Raw genomic sequence first — 15,482 nt, 5'->3', positions numbered from 1 at the left:
AGTAAGCAGAGGCAGGCGGATCTCTGTGAGTTCAAGGCCAGCCTGGTCTACACAGTGAGCTCCGGGACAGCTGGGGCTACAGGGAGACCCTGTCACAAAAAGACCGAAAAAAAAAAAAGAACTTCCTACCTGAGCAGCTTAGATAGATCTTGAGAGTGTTTCTTATGTTCCAAATTTCCATCTGTACAGCTGTCAAAATGATAGTGTTTTAGAGATAGAGAACATGTTGTGGTCAAGTTGGGAAAGGTCTGTAAAGAGGCTGAAGGCATTTTCGTGTCTTGACTAGATTGTGGGTCTCTGAATTCATACAGGATTGTGTGGAATGCACAAAGTATTTATAGAAGTGATGAGATCTGAGTCAGCTGTGGCACTTCAGTGTTGCCCTCCCTCCCTCCTCTTTTGTGGTGCTAGGACCCGAATCCACAGTCTCCATTCATGCTGGTTAAGTCTCTAACACTGAGCTAGCGATATTGCCAGCTCTCTTTTTTTTGTTGTGCCTTTACATTTTTTTCATTTTATTTGTGTATGTAAAAATACAGGTGTGCACTGTGTAGAAGTCAGAGGACGATCCCTGCTGTTCTTACCTTCTGCCTTATTTGAGACAGGTTAGTTGACCTGAGAGCTTCAGAGATTCTGCCTCTACCTCCCATTTCCCTGTAGGAGTACTGGGATTACAGAAGCTCATGCTGTGTGTCTGGCATTTGCATGGGTTCTGGGGGTTTGAACTCAGGTCCTCGGATTTGCACAAGTGCTTTTACTCACTGATCCATATCCCCAGCACTGTTGTATTTTGAAACAGGGTCTCATATAGCCTAGAGTGGCTTTGAACCCCCTGTGTAGCTTAGGACCACCTTGAACTTTTTTTTCTTTTTTTGTATTTTATGTGTATGAATGTTTTGCCTACATCTAATTGCACCTGTGTAGTGCAATGCCCTGCAGAGGCCAGAAGAGGGTGTTGGATCCCCTGGAATTAGAGTTACCCATGGATAGTTGCTAGCTACCACGTGGGTGCTGGGAACCAAACCCAGGTCCTCTGCAGAAGTAGCCAGTGTTCTTAACTGCTGAGCCATCTCTCCAGCTCTGACTTTGAGCTTCTGATCTCTTAGCCTTTCCAGTGCTAGAGTTGCAAGTATATGCCACCATGCCTGGCTGCCTTATTTTTTATTTTGAGGCAAGCTCTCACTAAGTTGCTTGGGTGGCTTTGAACTTCTCCTCTTGCCTCAGCCTATCAAATAGCTGGGATTACAGATGTATTAGTCTGCTTTCTATTGCTGTGATAAAACACTGAGCAAAACCAGCTTGGAGAGAAAGGGGTTCATTTCCTCTTACTCTTCCAAGTGAGAGCCCATCACTGAGGGAAGTCAAGGTAGGAACTCGAGGCAGGGCAGGAACATGGAAGCAGGAGCTGAAGCACAGGCTACCCCTAGGCATGCTGCTTACTGTTGCTCTTCTGGCCTGAACTCAGCCTGCTTTCTTATACAACCCAGGACCACCTGCCTAGGGGTGACACCACCCACAGTGGGCCGGACCCTCCCTCATCACACGATAATTAAGAAAATGCCTCACAGACATACCCACAATCCAGTCTGATAGAGGAAATTCCCCAATGGGCATTTCCTCTTCCCACATGTGTCAAATAGACAACTGAATCTGTGACCTGGCACACTTTTTTCTGTGTATTTCAGAATTCCGTGGCACGTGAATGGAAGACATTCAAGAAATCTGATCATGCTGAGTGTGGTGGCTTATGCCTGCCTTTGATCCCAGCACTAGGGAGGCAGAGGCAGGTGGATCTCCGAGTCTGAAGCCAGCTTGGTATACATAGGGAGTTCTAGGCAACTCAGGGCTATATAATGGGACCCTATCAGAGGAAAGGGGAGAAAAAAAGACAAAATTAAATAAGAGAAGTGTGAGCATGAAGCCGGGCAGGTCTTCAGGCAGGACTTGAGATGTACTATGTGGATTCCTCTTAACTGCCCCACTCTGTCCAGCCTCCAGCCTTTCTCTATTTGTCAGTATCATTCTTCTAACAGCTCAGGTGTCAGAAGACTCTTAGGACTATGCAGAAGGCCTGTCTGTGGTGCCTCTTTGAATCTAAGCTCATTTCAAAAATCAGCATTGTTTGAAGGCATCCCCTTGACTTTGGCAAGTTGACCTTCTGCCTCTCTCTGTTCTCTAAAGGTCAGTGGATGGTTGTCCAATTGACCTGGCTTGTCAAGTCTGAAGTGTGGACTGGAGGACATGATCCTGGATTGTTTTTGCTGTTGTTTTGAGATAGGTTCTCATGCATCCCAGGCTAGCCTTGACTTCAGTATGTAGCTGAGGATGACCTTGAACTTTGGACCTTCATGCCTCCCTCTCCTGAATACTAGTATTACAGTGCTAAGGACTGAACACAGAGCTTCCTGCATGTTAGACAAGCACTCTGCCAAGAGCCCACATCTCCAGCCTTGTCTCCATCTTCTTTATAAACTTGTTTGTATAGTTGGTCCCTTGCCCCCCACCCAGGTCAAATCTACTTAAGGTTCCCACATTTCTTAGATAGAAACCTCAGGTCTGAACACAGGTATTAAAGTGTTTAGATACCACACTAAAAATGGCTGCAGTTGCAGGGAACAGTAACTCATCAATAGGACAAAGTTTCAGTGTTCTTCCAGGGCCGCCACCTGCATCTCTAGGGGGGCTTTGACAGTTCTGCCTCCACAGATGGCCAAGGGAGCTGCTGTTGTTTTAGTTGGAAGCCATTGGGAGGGTGTCTCCACCTCATTTGCCTAGAAGGAAACGGTGTTCTTTTCTCACTGGGCCTCCATTCTTGCCCCCTGTCCTAAAGGGGGCCATTGGGAAAAGCCACTGTGAAGAACCCCCATCCCAAAGGTATTGTGTCTGCTCTGTCCTCTCAGGAATGGGCACTACAGACCACGTCATTGTCTTGGCATCCACGAATCGAGCTGACGTTTTGGATAATGCTCTGATGAGGCCTGGCCGACTTGACCGGCATGTCTTCATTGATCTTCCTACTCTTCAGGTCAGAACCTCTAAGATTAATGGGGCAGCATGGTGAGCGTGGCCTAGGCCACAGCCTTCCTCCCCTGCCAGGGCCACCCAGGTTTGGCCCTGTATTTGTCATGGTCCTTCCCTCCAGGAAGGCCTTGGTGTGAGACTGCTATGGCCTCTGGGGCCCACATTGGCTCTTTGGATACCATGATGCCCAAAGTCCTTTTTCTGTTTTTTTGTTTTGTTTTGCTTAAGATTTGTTTTTATTTATGTCTGTCTGTCTGAGTGTATGCCATGTGTATGGATGCCCCTGAAGACCAGAAGAGGGTGTCAGATTTCCTGGAGCTGGAGTTACAGGCAGTTATGAACCCTCTGATGTAGGTGCTGGGAACTGAACCTGGTTCCACTGCAAGAGTAGTAAGTGCTCTTAACTTCTGAGCCATCTCTTCAGTATTTTGTATTATTTTGAGACAGGGCCTCACTGTGTATATCTAGCAGGCCTGGAACTTGCTATGTAGACCAGGTTGGCCTGGATCTCATAGAGCTCTGCCTGCCTCTGCTTCCCGAGTGCTGGGACTAAAGGCGTGTGCCACCACTCCAAGCTTGTTTGCTTTGTTTTTGAGACAGTCTTGCTATGTAGCTCAGGCAGGTCTTCAACTCTTGATCCTTCTGCTTCGGCTTCTTGAGTGCTGGAATCACAGCCATCGGGCCCTGTACTTGGCTTGCCCAGTGTCGTCTTGGGTTCACAGTGTGGTTAAGTTTGCTCACTGTTGCTCTGTCTTCATCTTTGAATGTTTCGGGTTGACTGAATTGGTCTGGATTGAGTTTTATAGTAACTTAATTCAAACCAAAATAAATGTCTCTCTCCCATCTTGAGCTTTGTAGAAAGTCTTGTTGTCCTGCTGCCTCTTCCTTTGTCTTTCTCTTATTTTTTAAGTTTTTTGAGACAGGGTCTCTCTGTAGCCCCAGCTAGCCTGGAACTCGCTGTGTAGACCAGGCTGATCTTGATCTCACAGAGATTCACCTACTTTTGCCTCCCAAGTGCTGGAATTAAAGGCACATGCCACCGTGCCTGGCTCATCCTGCTTTTCTTTTTTTTAAAAAATATTTATAGCCGGGTGTGGTGGTGCACACCTGTAGTCCCAGCACTTGGGAGGCAGAGGCAGGCGGATCTCTGTGAGTTCAAGGCCAGTCTGGTCTACATAGTGAGTTCCAGGCCAGCTGGGGCTACAGGGAGACCCTGGGTCTCCCTGTAGCCCCAACTGGCCTAGAATTTGCTATGAGGACCAGACTGGCCTGAAACTCCACCTGCCTCTGCCTCCCAAGTGCTGGCATTAAAAGTGTGTGCCATCATGCCCAGCTTATTATTATTATTTTTTTAAATATTTTATTTATTATTTTTATGTGTATGTGTGTATTGCCTGCATGTAGACAAGTGCACCCATGTTGTGCAATGCCTTAGGAGGACAGAAGAGGCTGTTGGATCCCCTGGAGCTGTTAGCTGCTATGTGGGTGCTGGGATTCAAACCCGGGTCTTCTGCAAGAACAGCAAGTGTTCTTAACTGCTGAGCCATCTCTCCAGCTACCAGCTTATTATTTTTATTTTATGTGTATGAGTGTATTACCTGCATGTAAGTGCACCTATGTTATGCAGTGCCTGAGGAGGCCAGAAGAGGGCTTCAGTCCCCTGGAACTGGAGTTATGGATGGTTGTTAGCCACTATGTGGGTGTTAGGAATTGAACCCATGTCTTCTACATGAGCAGCTAGTGCTCTTAACTGCTGAGCCATCTCTCCATCCTGTCATCCCGCTTTTCCTTCCTTCCTTCCTTCCTTCCTTCCTTCCTTCCTTCCTTCCTTCCTTCCTTCCCTCCCTCCCTCCCTCCCTCCCTCCCTTAGGTACGGTTCTTTAAAAAAGAAAAAAATTCGGGGTTGGTTGGGGATTTAGCTCAGTGGTAGAGTGCCTGCCTATCGAGCACCCTGGGTTCGGTCCTCGGCTCCAGAAAAGAAAAAAAGAAAAATCTCCCTTTACTCCCAGATGGCCTGGAACCGACCTTCCTCAATTAGTGAGGTAGTGAGTACTGCTGGCTGTATAATATTTATTTTTATTTTATATGTATGAGTGTTATGCATGCATGTAAGCAAGTACACCCATGTCATGCAATGCCTGCAGAGGACAGAAGAGGCTGTCAGATCCCCTGGAACTGGAGTTACAGACAATTGTAGTGTTGGGATTCGAACCTGAGTCTTCTGCATGAACAGTCAGTGTTCTTAAACACTGAGCCGTCTCTCCAGCCCCATCCATCCTTCCTTCCTTCCTTCCTTCCTTCCTTCCGTCCGTCCGTTTTGGTCTTTTTGAGACTGGGTCTTCTGTAACCTCAGCTGGCCTGGAGTTCTCTATTAGATCAGGCTGGCCTAGAACTCACAGAGATCAACCTGCCTCTGCCTCCCGAGTGCTGGGATTAAAGGCGTGTGCCACCATGCCTGGCCATCCCACTTTTCTCAACTACACTTGGCTTTGCCCTGGAAGTGGTATGGGGTAAAAATCCTGGAAATCATGATTTTCTGCCCTTGATAGCCTCTTCCTCACAAGCCTCTGGTTGGTTGTGCTGTGTGATCCACAGCCCTGATAGAGAGCAGGAATGAAGAGTGTGGGTAGAGGGCCTGTGTGGTGGGAAGATGGGAATCAAAGCCAAGCGGCTGGGTAGTTGGTTAACGTTACTCACCAGAGGTGTGGGGAGGGGCTGCTCCACACAAGAAGAGCTGACTGTTTCTTGATGATGTCATGTGTTTTGTGTCAAGATCCAGTACCTGCAGTATGTGTGTCATGGAGAGCTTTGTGGAATCTTTGCTCCATGTGATATGTTTTATTTGTATTCTGTCACATTTATTGTCTTTAAACTGTTGCTTGCAACTCTCTAAATTGGCTTCCAAGCTATGGCTGGTACTGAGAAGGTTGAGCTTGATAAAGCCAGTGATTTCTGTGGTTCCCTAGCAGGGTTTCATTCTCAGGGCTGCTGTGTGTTTGTGTGTGTGTGTGTGTGTGTGTGTGTGTGTGTGTGTGTGTTCTTAGCCTGCTGTGAGTTCAATAGTATCTTTCCCCTTTGTGTCAGGAGAGGCGGGAGATTTTCGAGCAGCACCTGAAAGGCCTGAAGCTGACCCAGCCCAGTAGCTTTTACTCTCAGAGGCTGGCGGAACTGACACCAGGATTCAGTGGTATGTTGCTGACCCTTAGCCTTAAGCACTTTCATTGGGGGAGGGCTTAGCCTGTTCTGGGGCCGTAGTCAGTCCAGACCTAGGTGGAATCAAGTGCATATGCAGGCAGCAGAAGGACAGAAAAGAGAGACCCTCCTCCTCCCCAGTGGTAGGGACAGCAGTGGTTCTGTGGTCCATGCTGGCATCACGGGTAGTAGTTGTGATGTCTTTGTCCCCAGCAGTATCTCATGGCAACCCCAGAGCTTCTACCTTTGGAGCATTGTGAGGTAGGCTTCCTGTGTCCTCACTGTTGTGTTTACACAGAGAACACCTTCCAGTTCAGAATGCCACAGGCCTCCTCCTCCTCACAGACCTTGTATTGTCAGCCAAGTAGAAATCACAAAGCAAGCTTTTTTGTTGTTCTGAATAGTTCTCTCTCTCCCCCTTGTTCTTTGGAGATAGAGTCTCACTATGTTGTCCTAGCTGGCCTGGAGCTTTCTATGTAGGCTAAGCAGATCTATCTGTCTCTGCTGAGGTCAAAGGCTTGCATCACCATGCTTTGAGGATAGCTCTCATTTTAAAGATTAATGTACATTAAAAATTGCTCTTGCTGGTTATGGTGGCACTCACCTTTAGTCCCAGCACTCGGGAGGCAGAGGCAGAGACAGGTGGATCTCTGTGAGTTCAAACCCAGCCCGGTCTACATAGTATGTTCCAGGCTGTCTGGGGCTATAGAGAGACCCTGTCTCAAAAAGAAACCCCCCACACCAAGTTGCTCTTGCCCTTAAAGTGAATGCGGTGGCTCATGCCTATAATCTTAGTACTTGGAAGTCTGAGTCAGGAGGACTGCTATGAGTTTGAGGGCAGCCTGGGCTACAAAGTGAGACCATGTCTCAAAACATAAAAATAAAAACAAAATTCCTCTTCGGCTATCATTCCTTCCTTCTTGATTATCCTTCATATCTTAACTGGAATTTGTAGACAGGAGTGCTCTTCATTCTTACTCATCTGTGCACATGAAGTGCCAGGTGGCATAAAGCACAGCACAGAAGCAGGCAGGACTTTTGCAGGGCCATTGCTGAGCCTCAGCCAGCTGCTTCCGTGAACAGTACTGATGGCCTGCCTCCAGCCTCCCTGCTCTGCCACCGTTCCCTCCTGGCTCCTTTTCCCTCCTCCCTCCCTCCCCCGTTCCTTTTCTTTGTTTTTGTTTGAGACCAGATCTCATTGTGTAGAAAACTTGTGATCCTCTTGCCTCAGCCTCCTCAGTACTAGATTTTAGGCCTGTGCTATGGGCGGGTTCCCCGCACCGCGTTGCTGCTCGGGTCCCTGGCTCTCCACGGCTACTGGATGCTGGCGACTCAGTGGTCGCTGCGCTTCCAGGCGAGTTCCAGGCAAGTTCCGTTCCAAGCTACTGGGCACTCCCTCTAGGTTTCGCAATCCGTTGGCCACCGGGTCACGAGGGGAGGTGCAAGAATGGCGAAAGCAGGATCTTCGCGAGTTGTTTATGAAGGGACAGCCCCCTCCGGAGAGACTGAATCGTAGGCAGTAAGACACAGGATACAGCTCAGTCAGGTACAGCTCCTTTATTCAGTGACCAGGTCTTAGTGATTCAGCTCTGATTAATTAGGGGAAACCAGGATATTTAAAGTGTGGTGGCAGTAGCAAAAGCCTTAGTTGATAGGTGCTTTGTAGGATGCCCTATTTACACGTGGTGGTGGGCTTCTGCCAGGCTGTCAGACATTGCCTGATTATCACACAGGAAAACCTGGCAGTTTCATGCCGGAGGATATGTATCTGTGACGGGCACTTCGAAAGGTGAGTCAGGAAGAGAGTAGGAAGGCACCCAGCTGAGAAAGGGAGTCCCTGCATTCGCGCCGAGCCGGCCTGCGGCTATCCAGACATATAGAGACTGCTGCCTTAGACAGCAGGGGTCCCCAACACTGTGCCACTCCTGGTTCTTTCAGCTTGCTGTCTTCCTTGAAAGTTGAGAGCCTCCTTCATGTTCCTTCTAAATGCTGACAGGAGAGAGCCAGCACCACCCTTGCCTGTGGTTTGTGTTGACAGGTGCCGACATTGCCAATATTTGCAACGAGGCTGCACTGCACGCTGCACGGGAGGGGTACACATCCGTCCACACGTTCAACTTTGAGTATGCCGTGGAGCGCGTCATTGCTGGTATGAAGACCCTGCCCCTTGTTAAGGCCTTGTTAGAGTGAATCTCTGAGACACCCAGTTAGAGACCAGCCACACCAAACAGGCTAGGGTCGGGTAGGTGGGACTAGACCCAGGCTCTAACGTCCTGTTGTTACGTAAGTAGAAGGAATTGTTTTTTTTTTCCTCCACTTGAGATATTGAAGATTTACCTAAGTAATTTGCTCCTCAAAAAAGTATAAAAATACCTTCAAGTTGGGCATACTGATACACACCTGTAATCCCAGCACTTGGGATGTAGAGGAGGATCAGAAGTTTAGGGTCATCCTCATTTATGTAGTGAACACCAGGCCAGCCAGGGCTACATGAGACACTGTCTCACAAAATGATAAAAGCTCCCTACACCCCCAGGTGTGGCAGAATTTATCTTAGCCTCATGAGGTGGCTGAGATCAGTCTACTTTGGATCATTGAGGTACAACCACCTGAGTTTGTAGGTAGAGGGTGCTACCCCCTAAGGATACCTGTAGGGCTCTTGGGAGAGAGGTGAGTCTGTTGCTGACCCCATCTCTTCTGAAACACATGGCTCTGGTCATCAACAAGATGGGAGCTGCATCTTGGTAATAAAAGCATGGGGCTTAGCCAACAGCTTTTGAAAGTGGGTCTATGGATGCTTGTGAAGCAGGCACAACTGACCTTCCACAGACCCAGGCTGCACACCCATCATCGGCTTCCTTGTTTGGGGGTGAGAAGGGTAGTGTCAGCCTAGACAGGCAGAGCACGTTCAAGGATCCTCCCTTGCCATAGCCGTCAGAGGAGCTCAGGCCTCCCTCTCTGTAGGACATGTATGGTCAGAGGGCCACCTGCAGAAGTCAGTTCTCTTCTACTACATAGGTCTCGGATCAAAGTTATGTTGTCAGGCTTAGCCACAAGTACCTTTACCTGAAGTTCCATCTCATTAAAGTCTCTCACTGAACCTGGAGCTCATTGATTTGAATAAACTCATTGAGGGAATGGGTAGACAGCAGCTGGCCTGCCTGGTGCAGAGCCTGATTTCTTTCCTTTTTTAAAGGGAATTCTTTTTTTATTTTTTATTTTATTTTATGTGTACTGTTGTTTTGTTTGCATGTATGTATATATGTACCGCATGCATGCCTGGTACCTTTGGAGCCAGAAGAGGGCATTAGATCCCCTGGAACCAAAGTTGTGAGCCACCATGTGGGTGCTGGGAAACCTAACCCAGTTCCTCTGCAAATCCACTGAGCCATCTCTTCAGTCCAGAATTTGGTTTCTTCATAGTAGCCAGCAGAGGGAAAGGTCCAAGCTGCCCGTATCTTACTAAAACTGTTTTGTCTGAGACATTATTTTCACAAGGGAGTTGACAACCTTTCAGTAGTAGCATCAACACAGGAGAGAGTGAGTGGGAACAAACAATAGACCATTAAACAGAGTCCTAAAAGGACACTGCATCATCTGTATGCAATGGTGAGAGCAAATCCCTCTTGCCTCTGAGGGAACCTAACCAGGCCACACTGAAGGCTGGTTTTTGTTCAGGGGGTCTGAACTCACGCTCCTGCATCCAGCCTGGCTGAACTGATCAATGGCCACTACCTGTGTGTCTCTGAGGAGTCTGTAGGCCTGCAACAATTGGGGAGGAGGTTCTAGCATCTCCTGTTCAAGATGCACAAAATGACAACTTACATGTTTACAAAGTTTGGGATGGTGACTGACACTACCAGAAGCTTAGTAGGGGACGCTTAAACAGACTTGCCCCTGAGGTAAAAGGTGCTCAGCTCATAGAGGGAAGGCTGAGAACCAGAACACTATAGCAGAGACTGTAGCTGCTGCTGGACTTCTGAGGGAACTGTGAACCAGAAAGCTGGAACTAGAAGCTTCCCAATCCTGTCCAGAGTTGCCCATAGGGCCAGGAGGGACTCTTTTTATTTTTTCTTGTTTTTAAAATATTTTTTATTTTACTATTTATTTATTTATTTATTTGGTCATTTTGAGACAGGATCTCCCTATAGGCCCAGCTGGCCTGGAACTCACTATGTAGACCAGGCTGGCCTTGAACTCACAGAGATTCGCCTGCCTCTGCCTCCCAAGTATTGGGACTATAAAGGTGTGTGCCACCATGTCCGGCTTTATTATTTTTTATTTTATGTGTGTGCATGTATTGCCTGCATGTATGTAAGTGCACCAGTGTCATGCAATGCCTGCAGAGGACAGAAGAAGGTGTTGGATCCCTTGGAACTGGAGTTACGGACAGTTGTTAGCTGCCGTGTGGGTGTTGGGATTTGAACCCATGTCTTCTGCAAGAACAGCCAGTGTTCTTAACTGCTGAGCCATCTCTCCAGCCTTAGAGGAGGGGCTCTTTGAAGTTGAAGAATGTCAGTAGTTCCTAACGTCTTCAAGAACTGTTTTGATGGCTCCTCACTCTCACCCCATTTCCTCTCTTGAGAGTTCCCTTGAATTTGGCTGTCAGGAATGATGGCTGTGGGAGAACTAAGCAGAATTGAGTGCCAGGCAAGAAGAGAGCCTCAGGAGGGTTCCCAGACATACTGTTCCTGAACTCAGTCCTTGGCTTCTTCAGGGACTGCTAAAAAGAGCAAGACCCTTTCCAAAGAAGAGCAGAAGGTGGTTGCCTTTCATGAGTCTGGGCATGCCTTGGTCGGTTGGCTGCTGGAGCACACGGAAGCTGTGATGAAGGTAGGTTGTGATAAAAGAGGGGGGCACAGAGGCCTGAGTTCTACAGGCCTTTGCCCAAATTGGTTTGGGAAATACCAGGTGTGTTGTTCCGTGAGAGAAAATTCTATGACCAACTTGGCATGACACTGGCCATAGCCCCTAGAAGGAACTAGGAGGCATAGGCAGGAGTAGATCCTGAGTCTTATATCTAAGTCAGGACCTCAGTTAGCAGGCATGATGCAGAGTCTCCTGTGCCCAAGGTCTCTGTCCTTGCCCACCTCCCCCTTTTGGACAGCTGTACTTGGCTTCAGTTCAGAATGGCTGATGCTGGCCATGAGTTGAAATCTGTATTGGAGAATTGCTCTTGTGGGTAGTCATGACCTTCATGAGTATTTACTCTTTCCAATGGTTCTTTTATATAGTTCATAGAAATTCTGCGAACTGTGCCTAAAGACCTTTGAGTGGGAGAAGCCAAGGCTGTGGGACAAGAAGTGTGGCCTCTGGTTTACCCTCCAGGGAGGCCTGAGTGGCTCTGACAAGGAGCAAGAGCCCTGTAGGCACTTTGTGGCACTGCTGCTTCTACCCAAGCAGAAATTAGGCAATGCAGCAGACAGCTGGCTGCCTATACGCCCATGCTCGGTCTGCACGGTTTCTTTGGGAATTTGTATTGGCTAGTCTGTTTGAAGAGGAGTAGAGCAGTCCTGTGTTCCTGGAACTAGCACAAGGCTAACTCCCACCTGCTACCCCGTAGCATATTGAGCACTGATTAAGGGTGTGTGGGGAGGGGCAGGTCCAGCATGAGGTGAGTTGGGCACTAATGAACTTAGTAGCAGAGATAAGTAATATCTCAAAAAATCCAGACAACTGCAGAAAATTCCATAGTGAGCAAATGTTAGAACTTCAGATTTTGTTTTACTCTCAGAATGCTTATTTTATAAGCATTTATATTTACATTCTGTGATGGTGAAAGGCACTTTTGCTGACCTGGCTGTTATTGGGGTCATGACCAATAGTCACTCTTTATCATCTCCCTTTCTTTTTTGGCAAGGCTGGGGATAAAACCCAGGGCCTTGAACATGTTAGGCAAACTCTCTACCACTGAGTTATAAGCCTTGACTTTGAATGTTAACACAAGCTTCTACCTTGATTCTCAGGCACTGCTGTGGTCCTCTGCCAAGCAATCACACAGGCAGCTGGGCCAGTGCAGGACCAGCCCACTCACTTTGCCTCACATACAGCAGTTTCTTTGTAGCCTGTTGGAGCAGTGGTCCTGCCATTCGTCAGATGTCCAGCATTGGGTTGTGGGGGGAGAAGGCAAGAGTGAGATGGTCTCTCTTCCTTGGGTGCATCCTGGAGTTTCCTATGGGTCAGTGTCAACTGGCTTGGGAGTCGAAGTTTGTCCTTGAACCTTGTAACAGCTTCTAAGAGATCTGTCATGCTGACTTCCTGTGTACATAATGTTACCAAGGAGCACATATCTCTGGTATTAAGAGTCCTTTTTTTGTTGTTTTGTCTTTTTGAGTCAGGGTCTCCCTGTACCCCCAGCTGGCCTGGAACTCACAAAGATTTACCTGCCTCTGCCCCCCAAGGGTTGGGATTAAAGGTGTGTGCCACCATGCCTGGCTGGTGTTAGAATTCTTTTAAGAATGGGATTTGCCTGCCTGGCTGCTTGGTACCCCCTGATGATAGGTCTTACACAGCCTCTCTCTCACTTTGAGGCCACATGCTCCCTGCTGACTCAGCTACTTGGCCTTTTGCAGGTCTCCATAGCACCTCGAACAAATGCAGCCCTGGGCTTTGCTCAGATGCTCCCTCGGGACCAGTACCTCTTTACCAAGGAGCAGCTGTTTGAGCGGATGTGCATGGCGCTGGGCGGCCGTGCGGCTGAGGCCATCTCCTTCAGCAGGGTTACCTCTGGTGAGGAGGCAGCCCTCAGGGTGTGGAATTGTCAGAGCACTCCCTTTTGCTCTGTGTACGTGGTAGGTGAAACCCATGGAAGATGTATGTGGTGCAGATGTAGTTTCAGCTGTGCCCAGAGGAGATTTAGAGCTAGGAACAGCTTTAGGGTACTTACGTTAAAACTTACATATATGAGGACTGTAAGTATATTTGGTTGGTTAATTATTGGTTGTGGCTACATAGAACTGGATAAAATGAGAGCATCCATGGGATGTCCATAGGGACTTCAGGCCTCAGGGCTTCTCTAGTACAGACCTAGCCAGGCTAGTGTCCTGAGCAGTCAACTTCAGAGTTAAAGTTTCCCCTTTAAGAAACAGAAACAAGGAGGGGTCGAGATGGCTCAGCAGGTAAAGGCACTTGCTGTCAAGTCTGATGACCCTAGTTTCGTCCCTGGGATCCATATGGTGAAAGGAGAGAACCAGCGTCTGAACTCAACACACAACACGCGCACACACGCACGCACGCATGGCCGGGGGGCTGGGTGCATCTCCGTGTATGCACTCTTCAGGATGTTCCTTGCGTTGCGTTGAGTAGCTTCACTTGCCAACTTGACACGCCTGGGAAAGGAGGGCCTCAGTGATGTACTTCCTCCATCAGATTGGACTGTGGCCCTATCTGTGAAACATTTTCTTTTTTTTTAAATATTTTTATTTTATGTGTATACATGTATTGCCTGTATGTGGGTAAGAGCACCCGTGTTGTGCAATGCCCATGGAAGTCAGAAGAGGCTGTCAGATCCCCTGGAACTGGAGTTACGGACAGTAGTTAGCTTCCATGTGGGTGCTGGGATTCGAACCCAGGTCTTCTGCAAGAACTGCCAGTGTTCTTAACTGCTGAGCCATCTCTCCAAACCCAACTATTTGTGAAACATTTTCTTAATTGCTAATTGATGTGGGAAGGCCCAGCCCACTGAGGGTGGTGCCCACACCCCCTGGGCAGGTGGTCTTGGATTGTATAAAAGCAGGCGGAACACAGGCCAGGGCAGTAAACCAGTAAAGAGTTCCTGGTTTGTGCTTCAGTTGTTGCCTCCAGGTTCCTGCCCTGAGCCTGTGCCCAGGCTCCCCTCCATGATGAACTATAACCTGTAGGGTGAAATAAGCACTAGCTTCCCCAAGTTTATTTTGGTCAGAGGATTTTATCATAGCAATAAAAAGCTAAGTAGGACCCCTCCCCCCCTTTTTAACTCCAGGGGCCCAGGACGATTTGAGGAAGGTTACCCGCATCGCTTACTCCATGGTAAAACAGTTCGGGATGGCACCCAGCATTGGGCCTGTCTCCTTCCCTGAGGCACAAGAGGGCCTCGTGGGCATTGGACGGCGTCCATTCAGCCAGGGCCTCCAGCAGATGATGGACCACGTGAGTGGGCTTGGGCCTTGCTACTGTTCCTCAGCCCATGCAGGAGGAGCATCTAGAACTGCTACAGGAACCTGATAGCTCCCTCCCTCAGATGAGCACCCACTGCAGGTCTGATGTGGATGTTTTTTTGTCCTGGGTTCTGACCTGTTAGGTATGTTCTCTTGGATGAGGGCCTAGATGGTTTCAATGAATAGATATGGAGCTGGAACTGGGAGGAGTGTCAGATAAGCTCACCAAGTGGTAGAGTCCCAGTGCACATGATCCCTACAGCCTACAAGCTGAGCCTGCAGGTTCCTGGGTCTGTTTAGGGCCAGCTCCTGTTGCTTGTGCTCTTCAGTGGCTGTGCGGACACAGCGGACAGGACCATCCAGTTGCCATCTATAGGGAATAGTGGCTGGTGGGTGGGTATCTTGACCCGGGTATAACTCAGACAGCGGAAGCAGGACATTGCTGCTGTGCATCCTGAAAGATGGAGCATGTTACTGAGCCTGTGCTGCTTTCCTGTACTTTGGTGTTGGAACTGGCTGTGAGTCTTTGAACTGTGGCCCTTGCCCTTTCTCATGACAGACCTGCCCCTTCCTTCACAGGAAGCAAAACTGCTGGTGGCCAAGGCCTACAGACACACTGAGAGAGTACTGCTGGACAACCTGGACAAGCTGCAGGCGGTGAGGGCATTTGGGCCCAGCACACCCCGCTCCCCCCAAACATCTTAGAAGCCCCTAGAGGTGTAGGAGACAGCATGGCGAATACCAGTTCCCCCTATTTGGCTAGAATATGTTTTCCTATCTTTTTACTGTGAGCATATCAAGCCAGTCCATTCAGAGAACACCTCTGCCCTCATGTACGTGTTAGACATTACTAGTAGTTATCAACATTGAATTTTGTTTTTTGTTTTTTTTTCCAGCACTACAAACATCTTAGAAGCCCCTAGAGGTGTAGGAGACAGCATGGCGAATACCAGTTCCCCCTATTTGGCTAGAATATGTTTTCCTATCTTTTTACTGTGAGCATATCAAGCCAGTCCATTCAGAGAACACCTCTGCCCTCATGTACGTGTTAGACATTACTAGTAGTTATCAACATTGAATTTTGTTTTTTGTTTTTTTTTCCAGCACTAAACTTTTTTTTTTTTTTTTGTTTTT

At 48.3% G+C, this 15,482-nt stretch overlaps 1 protein-coding gene across 2 annotated transcripts in view; it reads left to right on the top strand.

Annotated features, from left to right (window-relative positions):
* The window catches only part of Spg7 (SPG7 matrix AAA peptidase subunit, paraplegin), a 52,685-nt gene that overhangs the window by 32,830 nt on the left and 4,373 nt on the right, over window positions 1–15,482 (top strand). For both annotated transcript variants that reach the window (XM_008840522.2, XM_008840524.3), the window contains 7 exons: window positions 2,901–3,025; window positions 6,106–6,208; window positions 8,252–8,362; window positions 10,931–11,046; window positions 12,786–12,942; window positions 14,174–14,340; window positions 14,928–15,005. In XM_008840522.2, the coding sequence (XP_008838744.1) occupies window positions 2,901–3,025; window positions 6,106–6,208; window positions 8,252–8,362; window positions 10,931–11,046; window positions 12,786–12,942; window positions 14,174–14,340; window positions 14,928–15,005 (857 nt within the window). The remainder of the gene's footprint in view (window positions 1–2,900; window positions 3,026–6,105; window positions 6,209–8,251; window positions 8,363–10,930; window positions 11,047–12,785; window positions 12,943–14,173; window positions 14,341–14,927; window positions 15,006–15,482) is intronic.

The sequence above is a fragment of the Nannospalax galili genome, unplaced genomic scaffold, assembly GCF_000622305.1.
Source record: "Nannospalax galili isolate Female #2095 unplaced genomic scaffold, S.galili_v1.0 scaffold459, whole genome shotgun sequence".
NCBI classification, from domain to species: domain Eukaryota; kingdom Metazoa; phylum Chordata; class Mammalia; order Rodentia; family Spalacidae; genus Nannospalax; species Nannospalax galili.
This window is presented reverse-complemented; position numbering and strand designations above follow the sequence as displayed.